This window comes from Anabas testudineus, chromosome 11 (genome assembly GCF_900324465.2).
Source record: "Anabas testudineus chromosome 11, fAnaTes1.2, whole genome shotgun sequence".
NCBI lineage: Eukaryota > Metazoa > Chordata > Actinopteri > Anabantiformes > Anabantidae > Anabas > Anabas testudineus.
Window position 1 is genome coordinate 19959720 of NC_046620.1, and position 19162 is coordinate 19978881.

A 19162-nucleotide genomic window follows, 5' to 3' on the forward strand; every position below is an offset into this window, starting at 1 on the left:
TTTAGAAGATTTCATTAAATGTAGACGTGGAGGTGAGGAGACAGAGTAGCTTTAAGGCATATCAGGTTTCAGCTGTAAGCTCTCCCTAAGGCTTCCCGCTCATTAACCTTCTGGAGGCTATGTGCTGCTCACAGCTACAGATAGCACTGACAAAAATAGCCGCTCATTTTCCCTGTGAACCCCTGTATGTATGCTTAATCAATCATCAGCATCAATACTGGGCAGAACTGCAAAAACTTTGCAGTAAAGGTAAATGTTAGTCCAATGTTAAGAGAAAAAGAGGAAGAACTGTGCATAACCTTTAGTTAATCAACCACGCTGCTCCTCAGTCTTCAAAAGACTCCATTACATCCACCGTCGGCACCTCCTTTATTTGCTCATACCTTTTGTTTAAGCACTTGTTCAAATTGAAATAGGTGCTCTGTATTACCATACAGCATGGCATTCTATGGCACTCTGAACACGAGAGCAATTAAACTGTCTTCAGCCTACAATAGATGAAAAGAATTGCAGGAGCACAGTTTGTAGACCACACAGAGAACATAATACTTCATTAAAAAGAACTTAGAAGCGACTAAATCAGCATTGCAGACAAGTTTGGTCACATCAGGTTGGAAGGCAAGTAGCAGACTTTGGTTTCCATGTGTGTTATACATCCTTCACCTCCATCATCATAACTTATTATAAGCAAATAGGGAAGAGAATCAATAACAAACAACAAACAAGAGAAGACAAGAAGCTGAAAGATACAGCTTTTAATGAAGAAAGACGGGCGGATGTTTTATGCCATTCGTAGATATGTATACTGTCATTAGAACCAGGATGTTTGCATTATTTTGGAGTTTGATGTCAGTTTGATGTCAGCTCCTCTCCTGTATTATTCTGACATTTACAACACTTCTGTATGTGTTGCAGCTGGAGGAAGCCTTGAGTGAGGTGGACTTTCAGTTGAAACTGGATCTTCATTTCACCGACAATGAGCAGCAGTAGGTTTCTGAGCAGTGTGTGTGTGTGTGTGTGTGTGTGTGTGTGTGTGTGTGTGTGTGTGTGTGTGTGTGTGTGTGTGCATGCGTGCGTGTGTGTGTGTGCGCATACACCTGTTCTGTGTACCTGTATCAACCCGCAGCTCAATACCTCTGTTGTTGATATACCTGTGTCATTGCAGTACTTGCAGCTTGGCTGAATTATGGAGTGAATTAGTATGGACTCTGCTTTTACCCAGAGTCTGTATGACTGCAGAATTTTTATTAGACCTCTGTTGTCATTCCAGTCAAGATGATTGGATGGCTTTTTCTCAGACTCTTTGTTTCTTAGCTACAAGGACACCGTTAGATATATTAGGATATTAGATCATTGCTGAGCAACTGTCCTCATTCTCAGACATCTTTTAATAAGTCTGGCACAAGGCAAAGACTTTTATCAGTGACAGATCCCACTCTGAATAAAGAACTGCTCCCTTTTTCTTACCAAGGGGCAGAATCTCCAGTGTTTGATGTAGTAATACAAACATTGCTTTTTCAATAAAAAGAAACAAGGTTTTCTGCAGAGTATATCTTTAAGACCCATGTCAAAGTATTTGTTGTTTGTTGTTGTTTATTAGTGAAGCATGAGTCTCTCTTTCCACTTCCCAGGTTGGCAGAGATAGCAACAGTCCCAATGATCAGCAGTCGGACCCTCAGCCTACACTTCCACCCGAGGAGAGGCCTCCACCACCATGTCCCGGTCATGTTTGACTACTTCCACCTCTCCGTCATTTCTGTCTCCATACATGCCTCACTGGTTGCCTTACATCAGCCGCTGATCAGGTAGAGTTAGGAGGAGGGATCTTACTTTTCCGTTGTGTCTTTTTTGACCTCAAAAATTAATCAGGGATGTGCTCCATGGCCTTGTAAGGAATTCTCAGTTGCTCTCTTTTAATTCAAAATTCTTACTATGGCACCAAGGAGTAAAAACTATGGGAGTATGTAACTGTAATTGTTTGAATATCAAGAGCAGAGAAGAACTCTAGAGAATACCGCCAAAGCTTTTTCCTCTCGGTATTTATTCTGGCAGTCACAGTAAAGAGTGTGTCCATTAGCTGCTTGAATAAATAGATTTCTAAACACTTATCTGATGAATTCACCTGTCAATATCATAAACTCTGTCTTTAGCCATGCATTACATAGATTACTGCAGCACTTTATTCATTTGGAACAGTAGCAGCTCCCATCTCTCAGCTTAAGCGTCTTCCATCTCACACACATACACACACACACTCATGGTTTGACCCTGCATGTGTCCTCCCTGTTCCCTCTACAGCTTCGCACGTACAGGAAAGGGCTCATGGTTGGGGAAGGGCTCACCAGAGAGCGCTGGTGACCCATCTGCCATGTCTGTAGAGAACCTCGTGTTTGGAGCTGGCTACTGCAAGCCTGTCATCTCTGAGGTATGTTAACCTTTAGCAGCTCAGCGGCATTCAAATACAAAGGCACAGGAAGTCAAAGCCCATTTTGTTTCACAAAGCTGAAAACAGCTAAAAAAAAAAACAATCTGTGTGCTGTCCCTCTTTCAGCTGGTTATTCTGGTTTTTGTAAGCAGCTAAATGCCAAGTAGTGACGTAAACACGACTTTGGTTTGGGGACAGAATCCGTTGGATTCAGATGTGATTTGTTTTGGCATGTCATCAAGAAGCAACAGGGATTCAGCCCAAGAGCAGAAAGTCATTCTGCTCTGAATTACAGATCCTGCATCTGTCTCACAAACTCAGTGATTTGTTTGGGCTCCATGGAGTCTTGGAGGCTTGAAGACCAAAAGCCAGCACAGAGATTACTACTGTGCTGCACAGTTGCTTTTCATAATATCTGATTAACCCACCTGCCCGGGCACGTAGACTCCACACTTAGCATCTGGATGTGATAGCAGATCTCACTGGAAGTGATGGTGTTGTCGCCTCCCTCTCATGTCTCTGTGCTCATTTATACCAAAGTTAAACATACACATACCAACTTACATTTGCTGTGCCTTCAGTATTTCTGCTAAGCTAAGACAACATTCTCCTGCCTGTAGCTTTATATTTACCATGCAGACAGGTATCATTTCACTCTTAGCATTACCTAAAATTAAGAATAATTTCAAACAGTATACTTTACTGTAGTGTACTGTAGTTTTTCATTGACATCTCAGACAACAACACATTTCTGTCACCTTTACAGCAACATAAAATGGAAAAACCAAACATTCCTCTTGATTTAACTAAGATCCTCAAATTTCCTCAAAACGTTTTATAACATGCATCTGTCAGGTCTCTGCAGACGTCACAGTCAACACTGTAAATCTTAATGAGCGCACCAGTTGCCCCCCCGCCCCTCCTGCTCTTAGTTTTTACTCCCACTCCTGACTGGGCACTTTAATAAGCTCAGGCAGGGGGGTTTCGTTTGATCACAGTAATGAGTTCTGCTCACAAGCGCCACGTACAACATAGCTGCAGGTGAAATCTGCACACAAAGCTGCCTTCTCCTTCGACTTTATTTATTTAAAGAGGTTTACCTGCGGCTGCACTCTGCTTTCAGCACTCTCCCCCTTAACACCGCAGCATTTTCCCTAAATGTTGTTATTTCTGCAAGAAAAACTTTAACGCGTGTAGATTTCCACTGATATCAGCTGTTACATTTCGAAAGGAAGGGAAGTTTTGGGAGGAAAATAATGGTGTTAGATGTGAGAGTAGGGGCTGTTTCAGGTGGAAATAAAACCCAGTTGCGAAGAAACAAACTAAGACATCATGTCAGAACTTTATGTTCCTTTTCAACAATATAGAACTTATGACAGCAGCAGTAATTGGGGGCTTAGATACCACCGCACACTGCGACAGTGAAGTAAAAAGGTTCTACAGCAGCAAACAAAAGCAGCAAAATCATTGTCAGCACAGAGAGAAACTATGGTTTCAGGTAATGACCAGTTCATAAAGAAACATAGCTTTTTTTTCTCGCTCACAGACTGATCCCAGCAAGCCTCTATAAAGCTGAAGAGAATTATAAAAGTAAACATACAGATGTTCCTTCCTGGTTGGGGCAAACGGCACCGCTGCAATTACAGAGCGTGTTTAGTTATGATGATAGGGCCGGTGACTTTACTCGCTAGAGGCAAATTACAGTACATCCTCAGATACGCAGGAGTTACATGCCTTTCAAAGTTCTGAGCCCCACTGGCGCTCACAAAACATCCCAGCCATGGGAAGCACTTCTCATGTGGGAGACGAGGACAGCGTCCCGTCACATTTATGAAGGCTGCAAGAAGATAAATGAAAGACATGATCAGGGCATCAAGGCTGTGGAGATTTGTAGCTGTGTGGTCAAAGACTTGTGTTACACTCAACACATACTGTAAATTGCAATGGAGAAACTCAGTTAATATCTCTACTGCACTGTTAGAGAGCCATCTGCTGGAAACATGGTCCATATTACAGCTCACATTTCTCTAAGTTACTCAAAGCAGTGGAGACTCTCCGTGAACTGCACAAGTTATTTGTGTTTTCTCTCCATCATCTGTCATTACACTGTCATGTATTGATCTGCGTTTACAACCAACTGCAAGCTATGTTGGCAGAATAATCAGAAGCTCAATTTCACAAAGTCATTGAAAAGCCTCCACAACCGTAGCAGTTGCAGGTATAAAGTTCACGTAAGTGTGCATGTTAGTCATTAAGGCAGGCCATTTTTATCAGAGGTGACTGTTGAACTACACAGCAGCTGACATTTCCTCTGTGCCTCCTTCTCTGCAGGGAAGCTTTTATGTGCCCAGTGAAAACTGCCTGCAGAGAGCTCATACGTGGCACCGAAGGCTCTGTCGCCTCCTGTTGGTGGCACACAGAGGCCTGCACACCTACTACACCGCATTGATGAAGGAAATCCCACAGCTGCAGCAGACGCCACTGGACTCAGGTGAGCAAAGGCAAAGCTTTGTGTACCAATTCTATATTATGTATTTATAAATTATTATCTTCAAATAAAGGATTGAAAGTGAGAATTTATGTAGAATGAAAAAGTTAAAAATCAATTACACAAGAAACATGAACAACCCTTTTCACTCCAGCAAAATACATATCAGTAAAATATCCTAGAGTAACAAAAGTAGAAGTAAACAATATTCATATTCATCTCCTTCAGACTATTAATGCATAAAGTATTGGATAATTATTACTGATTAAGTGAGGTGGAGTTAATTCGAACAAATTAAATTTACTGTGTGGTAGTACTGTGTGAAAATGCAGTATATTACCTGCATCTGAAATGCAGCAGAGTGCAGAGAGCATCAAATAAAATTCCTCACAATAAGCACATTACTACTACAAATACACTGATTTACTTTCCACCACTGATACATAGTACACAATTAAGTTTTCTAACCTTTAGCAATGCTTTTCATATCATTTATTTTATTCAACTTATAGTTTACTTTTACAGTTTTAGCCTTTAGTCCCAAAGAGGATCATTTTTCAGCTTTGAGCTTTATGTTGGTCCAAATTAGTAGTGAAAAGATTTTTAAAATCAAACATGTGACTTCCTGTGATGATGCTGTCTTCTAGCTTGGTGCACTTGGTGTAATGAAAACCTTTGCCCTAAGCAAATTTGTTTTCTTTCCACAGAGGTGCTGCCTGTTGAAGAAACTCTAAACCAGCTCACTATAGAGTTACAGGTATGAACTACTGTATATCCACATATTCCACAGCCACGTTGTCTTGTAATGGACAGTTAGGTTTTCCAATGTATTTGTGATTTGTTTGTTCTAGCCAGATTACATTTCGAGCCGTTTGTGGTTATTAAAAAAACATAAAGCTGTTTTACGTACAGTTTCTTCTAGATATAAGGTTAACATTAAATTTGAAAGGGAGATACATGGCTTCAAGCAGTAGAGTGTAAGCACACACTAGGACAAATAGTGCAATGACTTAATTTACCAGTATATGGATGAAAACTTGATTTATTTAAATCCATTACATACTTTGTCTGTGTTCAGGACGATGTGTGTAATTTAGAATATTTGGTTTACTGACTAAGAATGGCAATCACAGAGCCACAAAAAAAACTCTCAAATGCAGAGGTATGTAGACGGGTATGATGAGTTTAACACGGGTTTCCTACAACAATCCAAAGACAAGGAAGACTGGTAGTCCTCGGGTCAGATACCAAAGATCCTAAATAAAAAATGGAAAATGTATCATAGAATAAAGGGTTTGTGTTGTGTATTATAATATATTTATGTAGACAGCTCTTGGAAAAAAAAAAGGGACCGATGCAAAATAAACAGTGTTTAAGATTTTTATTCTTTATGGGTACATGTATTGGTGTTTTCTTTTGTTCAGTTTGGTTTTATTTCTGACAATATTTCTTCTAAATTCTAAATAAAACATGTTATTTAGATTATACATTTAAAGGAAATGACAACACCTCAATGTAACGTAAATGACGTGATGTTTGCAGAATTTGAATAATTCAATTAAAACAATTATTCACCAATATTTTTACATTACTGTTGGGTAACTGGAAAACACTCCTGCAAAAGTTAAACAGGATTCAGGTGATCACTTAAGAATTAGATGTGCTGGTATAGGACTTTAACAGACACTGGTATGGCATGAATGCCATTCTCAGATATATTTATATACATACACATTTTTTTGTCTGTTTCATATGTGTGCCCTCAGCTGCAGGAAGGCCATGAGAAGGTAGCAGAGCAAATCAGCAGGGACGTGAGCCAGCTCTGCTCCCAGCTAGCTGTTCTGTGGAGCCGCTTCCTGGAGGCCGCTGTGCTCAACCCCCACATCCTCTCTTATCTGGCCCAGGAGCACCACACGCTCAGGGTGAGAGTCACACTCCATCAAAGGCAGGCTTATACAATGCTCAAACGTCATCGTCTGCTGCTTGTTCTCTAAGCAACAGGCCAGGCAGTCTCTCACATTAGAGTGCAGTGATGACAATTTGTACCAATAACGTTTAAAATGAGCCATTTCTGTCCTTAGCACCCACGCTGAAATTCAAAAATACTGCACAACAATCAAAACGTTTCATAAGAACTGACATGTTAGGTCTGCGACCAGCTCCTTAAGGCGTGCTGCTAACAAATCTCTTAAATGTTTTAGAAGCAATTGAATCAAATCCTCAGACATGATGCTGAAAAACCATTCTGAGCAGACTCATATAGTAAAAATGACATTTTAACCTGTTGGAATCTCTATGTTAAATTACACTACATATTGCCTGGCTTCAGATGTTTTTACACACTTCATTTGAACATTTAACACAGCAAAAAAACAGTGAAGTTCAAGGGACCCTTTTTAGACCCATGCAATGAAACTGTGGCAAGATGTAGTTAAGAAACACTAGTACGAAATGTACTGAATTTGAAGTATTTGAATAATGTCATAAATGAGAGATTTCAGTTTTAAATTTTTCATGAATTAGCTAAATTAAAAAAGTTCTTTTTAGATAACATAAAGTTCACACCTCACCTTTGTGTGGTTTGTCCAATTGTGTTTTCAAATGAAACGTCATCTTCTCCTCTTTTGGAGTGCTAAAAAGCTCACTACCTCCCCCTATGACCAAGAAGCTCAGTTGAATTGGGCATCAGCCTCCCCAGATCACTAATGGCAGTAGTGAGCAAAGCTGCTCTGATTGGGGTAGTTACACACATGATTAAGAACAGAAGACATTTTCTTTGCTGATGTCATAAAATATATTCATATATTTTACATTTTACAATCTCAGATAGTGACTTTTTTTGTATAATTTTCTCTAAATTGTTGAATGACTGTGAATAATTACATGTTTACTACAGTCATAAAGGCACTCACCATTAGCTTTTATATAGTATTCTACTATATTTATTATAGCAGAATGCAGCAGTATTACTTTTGCAGTGTGATAAATTGTTTGTATGCAGTATGATATTAAACTTAGAAGCATTAACACAAAAGACACAGCTCTCTTATCATTTCAGTGTCAGCACAGACCCGCATTCAGAGCCTGAGCTCACAGGGCTCTGCTCTGCAGTCTTTTAATATTAGCCGTTTGAAAGCCACACTACCCTCAGTTCAAACCCAGCTGAGCAGGCTAATATAATTCCCAGTGCAGTTTCTGTCTAATCACTGGGCTGTTTAATATTAATATGTACTTCACAGTGGAGTAGCTCTCAAGGCTCTCTTATGTGGCGCTGTTTCGTCTCAGTTGTCTGAAAATAATGAACATGTTTGCTTTGGTATTAGATTACCTCAAGGGAATGTTGTCATGCCTCCACCCACCAGTGGAGTGAGGATTTCAATTAACACTTATTCTGTAATTATCGTCGGGTGAAAATACACCAGAAAGAGTGTTCCTGGTGATTTGCCCGTCACAGTGGATGACTTTGCTGGATGATGCATTTCTAATTGGAGGCGGAGAAAGAGAAGGCTTTGGATTGTGCTTGTTTCACAGACTTGGACCTGTGATTTCAATCTTTCTTTGTGTGCAGACTTTGAATGCTTGACTGATTAGGCTGACTGCTTTTATCATGTTACGTGTTTTTGCAATTAAAGGGGAGATTGGTGTTCCACCAAGGTGAAAATTGTTGTTTGTTTCTGGAAATGCCAGGTCCGGAGGTTTTCTGAGGCATACTTCTTCACCAAACACCCCAAAGAGTTATGTCTGACTTTTCAAGAGGAACTGTAAGTATCACCTTCCACTGAAAAAGAACAATGAAATCTGTGAATTTTATTTACAATATTACTCGCCTCATTCAGAATTAACAGACATGGGCAGATAGCTGCAGAAGTACGGAGCTCAGACTACCTGACTAAGATGCCTCCTTTGCCTGTTGAGTGCCTGGACATCGACGGAGACTGGAACAGCCTGCCTATCATCTTTGAAGACAGATATGTGGATTCTTTTCAAACAGGTAATTAAAAAGCTGGATGAAATCACTGTCATATTTAAACCTTATGAAGACAAAACATTTCTAGAACTGCAATCCCTGTCTTTCCAGAGTGGGTATCACATGTGCCAGTGCTTGCAGCCCCTGATCAGCAGACCGACTCCAATCCCTCAATCACTGCTGCCAATAGGATTCTTGAAAGCGGCCCGGGAGCCAAATCACCAGCAACGCCCCAGAATCCTTTAGACAGTGATGACTGCATGGACCTGCCCACATACGTCTCCTTAATAGCAGAGCAAAGTAAGACCCACACTAACATCAGAAGTATCCAGAGCCCAGTTCCTCCTGATGAATACCCACAAACAGAGACAGAGAACACGAAGGAACTAACAAAAAAACATGCTGAAGTTGAGAACTGTTCCTCCGGCAGTTCAGGCCAGAGGAACAACACAGTCAAGCCTTGTGATGCATATAGAGGAGATGCACTCCTGGTTCTCTCTTCAAACCACAATCCTCTCATTGATTGTAATAACAGCAGTGGTGAGTCGTCTGCTCTTTATGTAAAAGAATGTGCCACACAACATTGTGATGCCACAAATGACACTAATTCAAGGGAGACTGAAAACAATGACGAAGAGTCTGACATTGCAATGCCATTAAATCACTCCATTGATGAAGAGAGTGACGACGTTCCTCTTAACAGTCTGCAGACTGCCTATGCACACCCAGTTGTACCTTCATTTCCTGGTGACCTCAGGAAGGACATTACTCACCGCGGAGGCCTGGTTGGCACCAAGATCATGAAACGGTCGTCCTCAGTTATTTCCGACTCAGGTATTGAGAGCGAGCCCAGCTCGGTGGCGTGGCCTGTGGAGGCTGCACTTCGAGGCCGCACCCCTCTAGATTTCTCCAGCGAACGAGAGATCCCACAGCAAATAGTGTGTCGCCACCCGGTCCACCGCAGCTCTTTGGAGGGCCTACAGATGGAGAGTAACGGAAGCATTCCTAGTGGAGGCATACAGGCCTCTCTCACCTCTATTAGCTCCCTGCCCTATGAGGAGGACCAGCAGCTGAGGCAGCTCAGCAAACTGACCAAGTCAGTCTCTGCACCACAAATAAGTAGTCCAGAAGACACTGAGGAAGACCATGTGCTGCTCAGTCAGAATGCAGATAATAAGAGCTTAGTGCAACACCAGGATGTGTCCTGTAAAATCAACTGCTCCTCTCCAAACAACCACATGGATTCAGAGCAATCTGAATCATCTCTACTAGACACAAGTTCAGCAACAAACCTTGGCCTGATTCTCAAGGAGAGTATTAACTGTGAAACGTCAAATCCTGCACAGTACCTGTCAGAGGCATACAGAGCCAAGCCAGTGTTAAGTGGTGTATCTGAAGTGTTGCTTTTACAAGCGCCTGTAGAATGCACTCATGTGAAGGAAAGCACTGTTACTGGCAGCCAGGGGGAGAATACGAACCATCAAACAAACATCAGTGGAGTAAGCGCCTCAGTCGAGGATGTGCATCTTGTTGAATCGGAAGCAGTGCCCTGCAGCTGTGGAAACAAAGCGTGCGTGCATAAAAGTGCAGCAGATCAGGAGAGAATTAGTGGGGATGAATGCCAGAGTTTACATCAGACTAAACTGCTTGGCGTTGATGACCAGGAGGGTATAGAACCCTCTGGAACACCTCTAGAGCCTTCAGGGATTCAACACTCAAGCGGTTTTTCGAGTGATACCGCCGCCACAAACTCACAAAGGCCCAGTGACCTTACAGGGTTGATAGCCGACGATTTCACATCGCCTGTCGATCTCAATGGGATATCATTTAGTGAGAAAGAGCTTTTAGATGGTCAGACTAAGCCCTCTAAGATCCCTAACTCGGGGCTGGCCTTCATGAATAAGAAGATGGTGGAGGTGGTGAACATGTCAGTGTCATGTGCGCCGACCTGTCTGCCGTTTTCCTCAGTTCTGAGAGACTCTCCATCCATCAGTGGAATGTCCGCTCGCCAGGCTGCCTCTCCTATCACCCATCAGCCCCTAGGCTCATTTGGTATCATCTCCTCATCCTCGCTCAATCCCCTGAACATGGATGATGAGACCAATGAACGAATGCTAAAGTAAGTTTGTGTTTTAGCTGTAAATGTGTTTGAAACCCCAGCTGAAAGCATGCCACTGTCTGCTCTAACATGCATATGTGAATCTTGTGACCTCTTTATTTATACTGTCTTTTTACAAATGGAATGAAATACATAGAAAAAAGGATTTGTCAGCCATTCGTCAAACAAGCATGGCCTCTTGCTTTGTATTGCAGCTTGCTGACCAACAAACAAACATCTGCCAGAAGAAACGCTAACAAACATGTTAACATTAGCAAGCTGAATTGCATTTTAGCAAGTCAATTTTGCACTTTGAACATTCCAAAAATATAAAAATAAATGATAAAGTTACAATAAATGAGAATGCTGCAATGTACTAATCAGATCTAACTGAAATCCTCTGATTGGTTCGAAGCGTGAGCCTAGAAACATTTCTTAAGCAAATGTCTTTGCACCACTGGCAGACTGGAGGACCCCGGGTCACATAAGGTTTTAACAGCATGTATGGTTGTTCAGCACGGGGAATACAGTTGTTCTACTAAACACTATTCAAAGTTTTTACTGTAGCTAAACTAGCATGGATTTGTTAAAATGCAAATAAATATCTCCGAGCACTTGTCAGCTCAGCTATCAATCAAAAGCATTTTTTTGGGCCTGCCCTTCCAGAGGCTTAGAGGCTAAATGAGAAATGTAAAATATATTTAAAGAAAAGAAAAGAATATTTACACCAATTCTAAAGTCTAAAAAAGGTATGTTCAAGCAAGTAAGAATAGCACATTTCTGATGTGGAAGTCATCAAATCCTCACAACCTCACATGAGATTGTAATCAACACCAACTACTGGAAACAAGGGCAACACACAAAGCTTTATGGGTATGCAGAGACGACTGTTGACATCGGAACCAGTAGCTGGCAGTTAATCATGCTTGGGAAGCCTAGCCTAACAAAATGAAGTGAGGGCAAATTTGTAGCGAGGAAGTCAAGACGAGGTGAAATGCCTCCTGAGTGTATTAAATCACATCAAAGAGTGTGCAGACAAATCCATCATGATTAACTGAAAGCACAGGAGCTGGAATCGGATTTGTTTTGACTCCTCCAAGGCTAAAATCTGTAACCTGGCGGGATGACAGGGTAGTAAAACTTAGAGGAGCTACTTGTGAGTTTATGCGTTTGTTCATAAGCCTCAGTTTGCTTGGAAGAGGGCTGTGTGAGCTAAAATTAAACAGATACAAAAATGCAAGTTCATTGCATTTGGGAACTTATGGAAAAAACTGTAGGAGTGAGTCACCTTTAAGAGATGCACTTACTGTTATTCAAACTTCTGCAAAGTGACATCTTTAACCAGCATTTTGTCGGTGCATGTGTAACTAAGGTTGTCCATATTTGCTTGTCTTTGCACAATCACTGGAAAGTAATTTTTTTTATTTATACTAATGTACAGAATTTAATATCTCTCTTTTGAAATGTCATCTCCCTTTTCTCTAGTTTCTTCAAAGCCAAAGAGGAACTGTTCAAAGAGTTGAGCTTTCAGGCCAGCTTGTACAGTGACCTTCCTCTCTTGGCGTCAGATCTGCCCTACTTCCCCCCTGAGGAGGACGATGAGGAGTTTGACGACGGCATACACCTTGTGGTGTGTGTCCACGGGCTTGATGGTGAGTGTGGCTACGGCTGAACGTTCACCACAAGAACGTAATAGCTATTAAACTGACATATGCACAGCACTTTGTATATGTAATACTCTTAAGATTATGTCCTACAAACTTAAAATATCACACTGTATAGTATGTAAATACTAAAAAAAATCACATCTCTTGAAACAGAAACACTTTTTTGATAGCACTTTGCTTTGATGTTGTTTCTTCTTGACTTAGATTTTGTTTTCTTGCCTTGTTCCTTCACTCGTAAGTCGCTTTGGATAAAAACGTCTGCTAAACGACTTAATGTAAATGTAAATGTACTAATTCCTTTCAGGTATCTCTTAAATGATTAATGAACATTCTGTATAAGAACTGAGACAGAAAGTGAGTTAATAATTTCTGCCTCGCTTACAGGAAACAGCGCAGACCTTCGGCTGGTGAAGACTTTTATTGAGTTAGGGCTACCGGGATCCAGGCTCGACTTCCTTATGTCTGAAAGGAACCAGGTATACATTTGCAAAAGACAGTGATGGAAGCGAACTGATAACTCGTATAGTCAGATTTTGTGAAATTGCTTTAAGGCAATTTGTAGCGCGCTGATGGATACGCTTTCCTTCTGCAGAGTGACACTTTTGCAGATTTCGACGCCATGACAGACAGGTTGCTGGATGAGATCATTCAGCATATCCAGCTGTACAACCTCACCATAGGGAGAATAAGGTCAGTACAATAGAAACAGTACTGACAACTCATTTTTTGATTGATTATGATTGGTTATTTGAGGCAATCCAGTACAGGGACAATCTTTTTAGCATCTTCTGTGGTCAGTAGATGGCAGCAGAGTCTGTACATTCATGTTTGTGCCCAGCATGAACTGTTACCTCGCACTGTTTCATGATAATATATAGACTGTACAAACTCAAAATGGGTAAGTGACACAAAATAGATGAAAAGCTCTTATCATACAGTGCCAATACCTTTCTGACTTCCCATTTGATAGACTGTGCTTCTTTGCAGCACTGTGTTGCCTAGTTCCCAACAAATTAAGCTATTCATCTTCCCACTTAATTGCCCTCAATGTGCCAATTTCCTTTTTTTTTTTAAGTTTCTTAGCCAACTTTGTTAACTTTCTTTATTGTGGCATTCTCTAGAGAGTAAGTATCAAAGACAAAAGCAATGGACTGCCACAACAGCATCTGGTTGTTTCCACATTACCTCTATATTTAGTTTGGTGGGAGACAGATGAGAAGGAACACACATGCCGAGGAGGGATTTCAGTGTAGCACTGTAGCAGTGCAGTAATTAAACTAAGTGACAGACATAGCTTCATGAATCTAATATTTCCCACTGCTGGGAAGATGTTATGGTATGTCCTCCATGTTAGCATCATTAACTTGTCATTGCCTTTGAGAATCTTCAAACATTTAACAAGTTAATTTTCTGTAATTACCAGTGTTGAATAAGAATCTCCAAATAGCATCTGTTGAAACCAATTCATACTTAGAGAAGAGTCTATAATAAGATATATCACAGTGTCAGAGGTCAGCAGTGTTGGAGGCACTGTTTTTCCAGCCACCCACTCAAGCTGCAAGTTTATCTCTCTGAAAGTTGTTTGTCTTCGGCCAACAGCTTCATCGGCCACTCTCTGGGGAATATCATCATCCGCTCTGTGCTGACGAGGCCTCGTTTCCGCTGCTATTTGCCCAAGCTGCACACTTTCCTCTCGCTGTCAGGCCCACACTTGGGAACGCTGTACAACAACAGCACATTGGTCAGCACAGGTGGGGCCACCGCTCAGCTCAGGGAAAAACGCACACCGCAGATGCGCTGTATATACAATGCTGTGCGGTGCTGCATTTTGATGTTTTGTGCTCCTCAGCAGCATCTAGCCTCATATCTAAGAATATCATCTGTACTGCTCTGCTTCTGTGCTGGCTGTTCAAAAAGTAGTTGGACTGATTGTGTGTGTGTGTGTGTGTGTGTGTTGCCTAGGTCTTTGGTTAATGCAGAAGTTGAAGAAATCAGGATCCTTGCTGCAGCTCACCTTCAGAGATCACGTTGATCCACGGAAAACATTCCTCTATCTCCTGAGTCAGAAACCAGGTACGATATGAAAGCGGCCAAATCTGAAAGAGACACTATATTGACTGCCTCACTTTACAGACTATTACTTGAAAGACAGTCTATTGAAATATTCATGAAAATGTTGCCGTCTTGTCTTTTTTATCAAATTTCTACGTGTCAGCTCGCTAACACTCAAACCCCTGCCAGCGAGCTGTGAGAGGCCTGTGAGAGGCCTCCCCACTGTGTGAGTGGAACAAAGCAGTCGTTTGTCACACAGGCTTGAAGAAGATAAGCCTGAAAATGCTTTTTTTCCCCCTCCAGAGCTGTGGCAGACTGACAAAATGATCCAAACCCTGTCATTGGAAACCCACCAGTGCACTCTCTTAAAAGCACACTGACAGGAGACTAGAGAAAAAACACCGTTTTATCGTATCAAGCCTGTCATTTTACTTTGTGATTGTACTTTGGGTTTTACAACCAATTCAGTCCTTTCCTCTGTCTTTCTCTCTGTGTCACACACACACACACACACACTCTGCAATATCATTTACGCGTTTGTTTTGTGTCCTTTTAGGCCTTCAGTTCTTCAAGAACGTGGTGTTAGTGGCTTCTCCACAGGACCGTTATGTTCCTTTCCACTCTGCCAGAATAGAGATGTGCAAAACCGCCCTCAAAGACAGAACCACAGGTTGGAAATAGCTGTACTGGATTCTCTTATCTGAAGTTTCAATATTTTAGAATATTTAGTGATTATGAGACATCTGTTTGCTCTGTTGCTAACTGCAGTGACAGCAGCAGTGTCTGATCTAACGTGACAACAAAGTATTCTCCAAGGATTTAACCTATTCCTACTTCTAAATACAAAAAGGGTACAATGTACATACGAGGACTAACCGTAACCTTCTTCACTTTTGTTTTGAAGGGCCTGTGTACACTGAGATGATCAACAACCTCCTGCAGCCGCTTGTGGAGGCTAAAGAGTGCCAGCTCATCCGTCAGAATGTGTTCCATGCTTTGCCCAACACAGCCAACACCCTTATCGGACGTGCCGCCCACATCGCGGTCTTGGACTCTGAGCTTTTCCTGGAGAAGTTCTTTCTAGTGGCAGGGCTCAACTACTTCAAATAAAGGTGCTAGTGCTGCAGACCTACGAGAGAGAACCTGTTGGTGGGTGATGGAGGTGAAACGGATGATAGGGTCCTTACCTTGTATAGTATATGTAATATATATAATCCCTAGAACCTGAGAGGTAAGACCTAACTTTCCATTTGGTTAGGATTCTTAGCAGATCAGTTTATTGCTAACTCGGATGTCTGAGTTTGACGTGTAGCCATGCAAAACAAAACATCCTATATCTTTAATGCCATTGATTGTAGATGTTTTGTTGGCCTTATGAATAACCTCTCAGCCAGAAAACGAACTAATGCTATTTGTGGTCTAAAGCATTTAACTACTTTCCCCTTTAGTGCTGGTTTAGAGCCTTCAGTACCACTAGATGATTGAATTCTAATGGATCGCAATGATCATAGTTAAACACTATCCTTGAACTGAGGCAATATATGTGCAGCATTTATTCCCTTGATTGTACATGAAGTATTTTGTTGTACATAACATAGATGTTTCTTTATACAAAAATGAATATATTGTTTAAAATTATTTATTTTTATCTGCCTATGTATCTACAGTGTAAGTAGTTCATCTAAATGTGATCTTAGTGTGTTATCATGAAAACCATCAAATGAAAATCGTAGTGTTTATAAAGTGTACAAAGCTGGTGGAAGTGTTGGACTATGTAGCCCATAACAGTGGATTCTTTTATTTAGATCAGCTGTTTCATAAATGTACTTTTTAGTTCGGCCTAACTCATCCTTAGTCTATAGCATAGTACCGCACCACATAGAGCTGAACCGGTCTCCACATTCATCCGGCATCTACAAGATCTCAGCCAACTCTAGGAGTTCATGAGGACTGGATCACTGAGACATTAAGCTGCTGAGGCTACTGGGATTAAATCAAATTACAGAAGGACACTGAGCTGACTCAATTGTTAAGAGCACCAGCTGAACCTCAAACAAACCTAGCTAGCTATTAAGCTACTGTTAGCATGGGATGGTTGAAACTGCTATCTCTGGGTGGTTTAGTGTATCACATATAAAAAGAAATATTCCGACTGTTATTTCATTTAGAAACTCACCCTGATTTTCTTAGGTAACATTCTGTCTGCATATTTTCAAGTGTATATACTCTGTAATGTTAAAATAAAAGAAAAACACCTCTTAGGATGAGACGGATTAGCAGAATGTTAGCCAAAGATGTGCTAGTTGTGAATAGGGCTTTTTATAATCCTCCAACAAATGCTAACTGTAACCTCACAAACAGACGTCAGTTAGTTCCATAATGCTGTTGTCCTCGTCTTTGGATGTAACGCTCGGTTTCTGCTGTTGGTGGTACGTTAGTTAGCCGGACATGCTAACGATTGTAGCTTACGATAGAGCAGATGAACATACAGTTTAATTCCTCTCTTGTGCGAAAGGCTTTGTGAATTGTTTTGACAGACTTTCTTAACAGTATTGAAATGAAGGCACAAATGGCTTACTCACAGTAAATAATGAACCGATTACATACGCACGCATGCAGATGAGAAATGATGGATATTTCTAATGAGCATCACGTTCACCTTCACATCCTACACATCCTACACATCCTGCACATCCTACACATCCTACACATTTCTAGTTTCCCTGAGACACTTTGAAATCCTTCGTTTTTAAAGAGCGTAAACTGCGGATGTCATCACTGTTATTTTCTGGACAGACTGGATGATTTTGCGTAATAGGGACTCACTGCCAACATGCTCCCTCACGCTCGTCATTTTGTAGGAACCGAGTTAAATATGATGCGTGATGACAGCAGCATCATAGCAGGAGCTGTCAGGTGTTCAGTGCCATTTTTTCTCATTTTATCTTTCACTTTTAGTTCTCTCAACAACCTTTGCTTTCAGATTTAAGCCATGGTGTCATTTTCCAGCACTGGTTCCTCTCCACTGTGCAGTCCATCAAACGTTGTTTCCATCCAGACGCTGGAGAACTGTTATCATAAACTGCTGTGCATCCGCTGCATATGTAGTTATGCACATACACAGAGTTATATTTCATCTTTGCACTGGTTTGACAGCAAGTGCACTTTATTGACAACCTTGAATCCTCCACTTTACAAACCAGCTCCTTTCCCCTCGCCGTTTATACATGCGCTGCTTCTGTAGGTGTTAAGGCTCTGACCTCAGCTGTCCACCTCGTCCGTTCGAGCACTGGATTCAAAGTGCGGCGCCTCGGAGAACAACCAATGACAAAGTGCTCTTTTTCTTTCTTCCTGGGCGAAAGCTGTGGCACTGCTCGGTAAGCAGAGTGTCACCGTGAGCGAGTCTCATCAAATGGGCTCCTTTAGGACGCAGAGATCGTTCTCAACAAGCCACTAAGCAAGGCCGCGTAAGCAGTCTCTACTAGCTGCCATGCATCATGCATCATTTCTCAATCCCCTCTCAACACACACACACACACACACAGAAGCACATGCTGTATATGTATGAGGTGTTAGTCTGTTTGTTTTCCGCTACATGTGTGTTTAGGATCGTGTCTGTTTATCCAAGGGCGTCAACGTGAATCGATGCAGGGAAAAGCTGTTTGCTGTATTGGTATATTGGCCAATTCAAGGGCAACTTGGAGGTTGGAAATTGTTTCACAAGATGAATGGTTTTGTAAAATGTTTCACTTGAAGGCAAAGGAGGTGTGTTTCTACTTACATCACACTCAACTCCATTCATGTTAAAATTAGATATATTTTTGCCTTTTATGACTAAATATGTTTGTGGGAGTGTTAAGTGTACATGAATGCTGCCGTCATATCTGAGAGGGAATTCAGAGCAGATTCATAAATCCAATATATCCCTGCAAGTGCTGTCAACCTTCAAAACTAGCTGACTTGAACCTTTTTGTATTTGATTGCCCTTTACCGTGCAATGTGTGTGTGTGTGTGTGGCGAGTGGAGAACTAAATGTGAAAGGAGACGTGTGATCATTGTCTTTTCATCGCTAGAACATCCTTTGTGTGTTTGAACTGAATGTAAACAAAGGTTTGACTTCACTGTGAGGAACATGGGTTTATTTCATTCTGCAGTTCTTTTGCTGAATGTAAAACATGTAAAGTACAGTGAATAATACTTCATCTGTGCCAATACTACTATAATATTTTTCTATGTTGCTTACTGTACTGTATGTATTCCTTAGTAGCTTGTGTTTTATGTATAAATATAAATATATATATAAATAAATATATATATATATATATATATAGTATAGCATTATTATAACATATATGATGTTACAATAAAAACATTTCTTTTGCATAATTATTTGCTCACTGTGTTTGTCCTACCTGCTTCGAGTTTCATGTCAGCTTCACAGGAAATGTTTTAACTAGGTTTTAAT

The 19162-nt window shown here is 41.0% G+C and overlaps 1 protein-coding gene across 2 annotated transcripts in view; it reads left to right on the forward strand.

The window, feature by feature from the left end:
- fam135b (family with sequence similarity 135 member B) overlaps positions 1-18960 on the forward strand; it is a 29883-nt gene extending 10923 nt beyond the window's left edge. Inside the window, exons 4-19 of one of the 2 annotated variants that reach the window (XM_026349388.1) lie at positions 926-986; positions 1632-1805; positions 2299-2425; positions 4757-4916; positions 5621-5670; positions 6680-6835; positions 8601-8674; positions 8750-8904; positions 8992-10999; positions 12464-12630; positions 13030-13121; positions 13238-13335; positions 14245-14396; positions 14608-14718; positions 15254-15367; positions 15602-18960. In XM_026349388.1, the coding sequence (XP_026205173.1) occupies positions 926-986; positions 1632-1805; positions 2299-2425; positions 4757-4916; positions 5621-5670; positions 6680-6835; positions 8601-8674; positions 8750-8904; positions 8992-10999; positions 12464-12630; positions 13030-13121; positions 13238-13335; positions 14245-14396; positions 14608-14718; positions 15254-15367; positions 15602-15807 (3905 nt within the window). In that variant the 3' untranslated portion in view covers positions 15808-18960. Of the gene's footprint in view, positions 1-915; positions 987-1631; positions 1806-2298; positions 2426-4756; positions 4917-5620; positions 5671-6679; positions 6836-8600; positions 8675-8749; positions 8905-8991; positions 11000-12463; positions 12631-13029; positions 13122-13237; positions 13336-14244; positions 14397-14607; positions 14719-15253; positions 15368-15601 lie in introns of both variants that reach the window. The other variant, XM_026349387.1, reaches the window with a different exon arrangement.
- Positions 18961-19162: the final 202 nt, after the last annotated feature.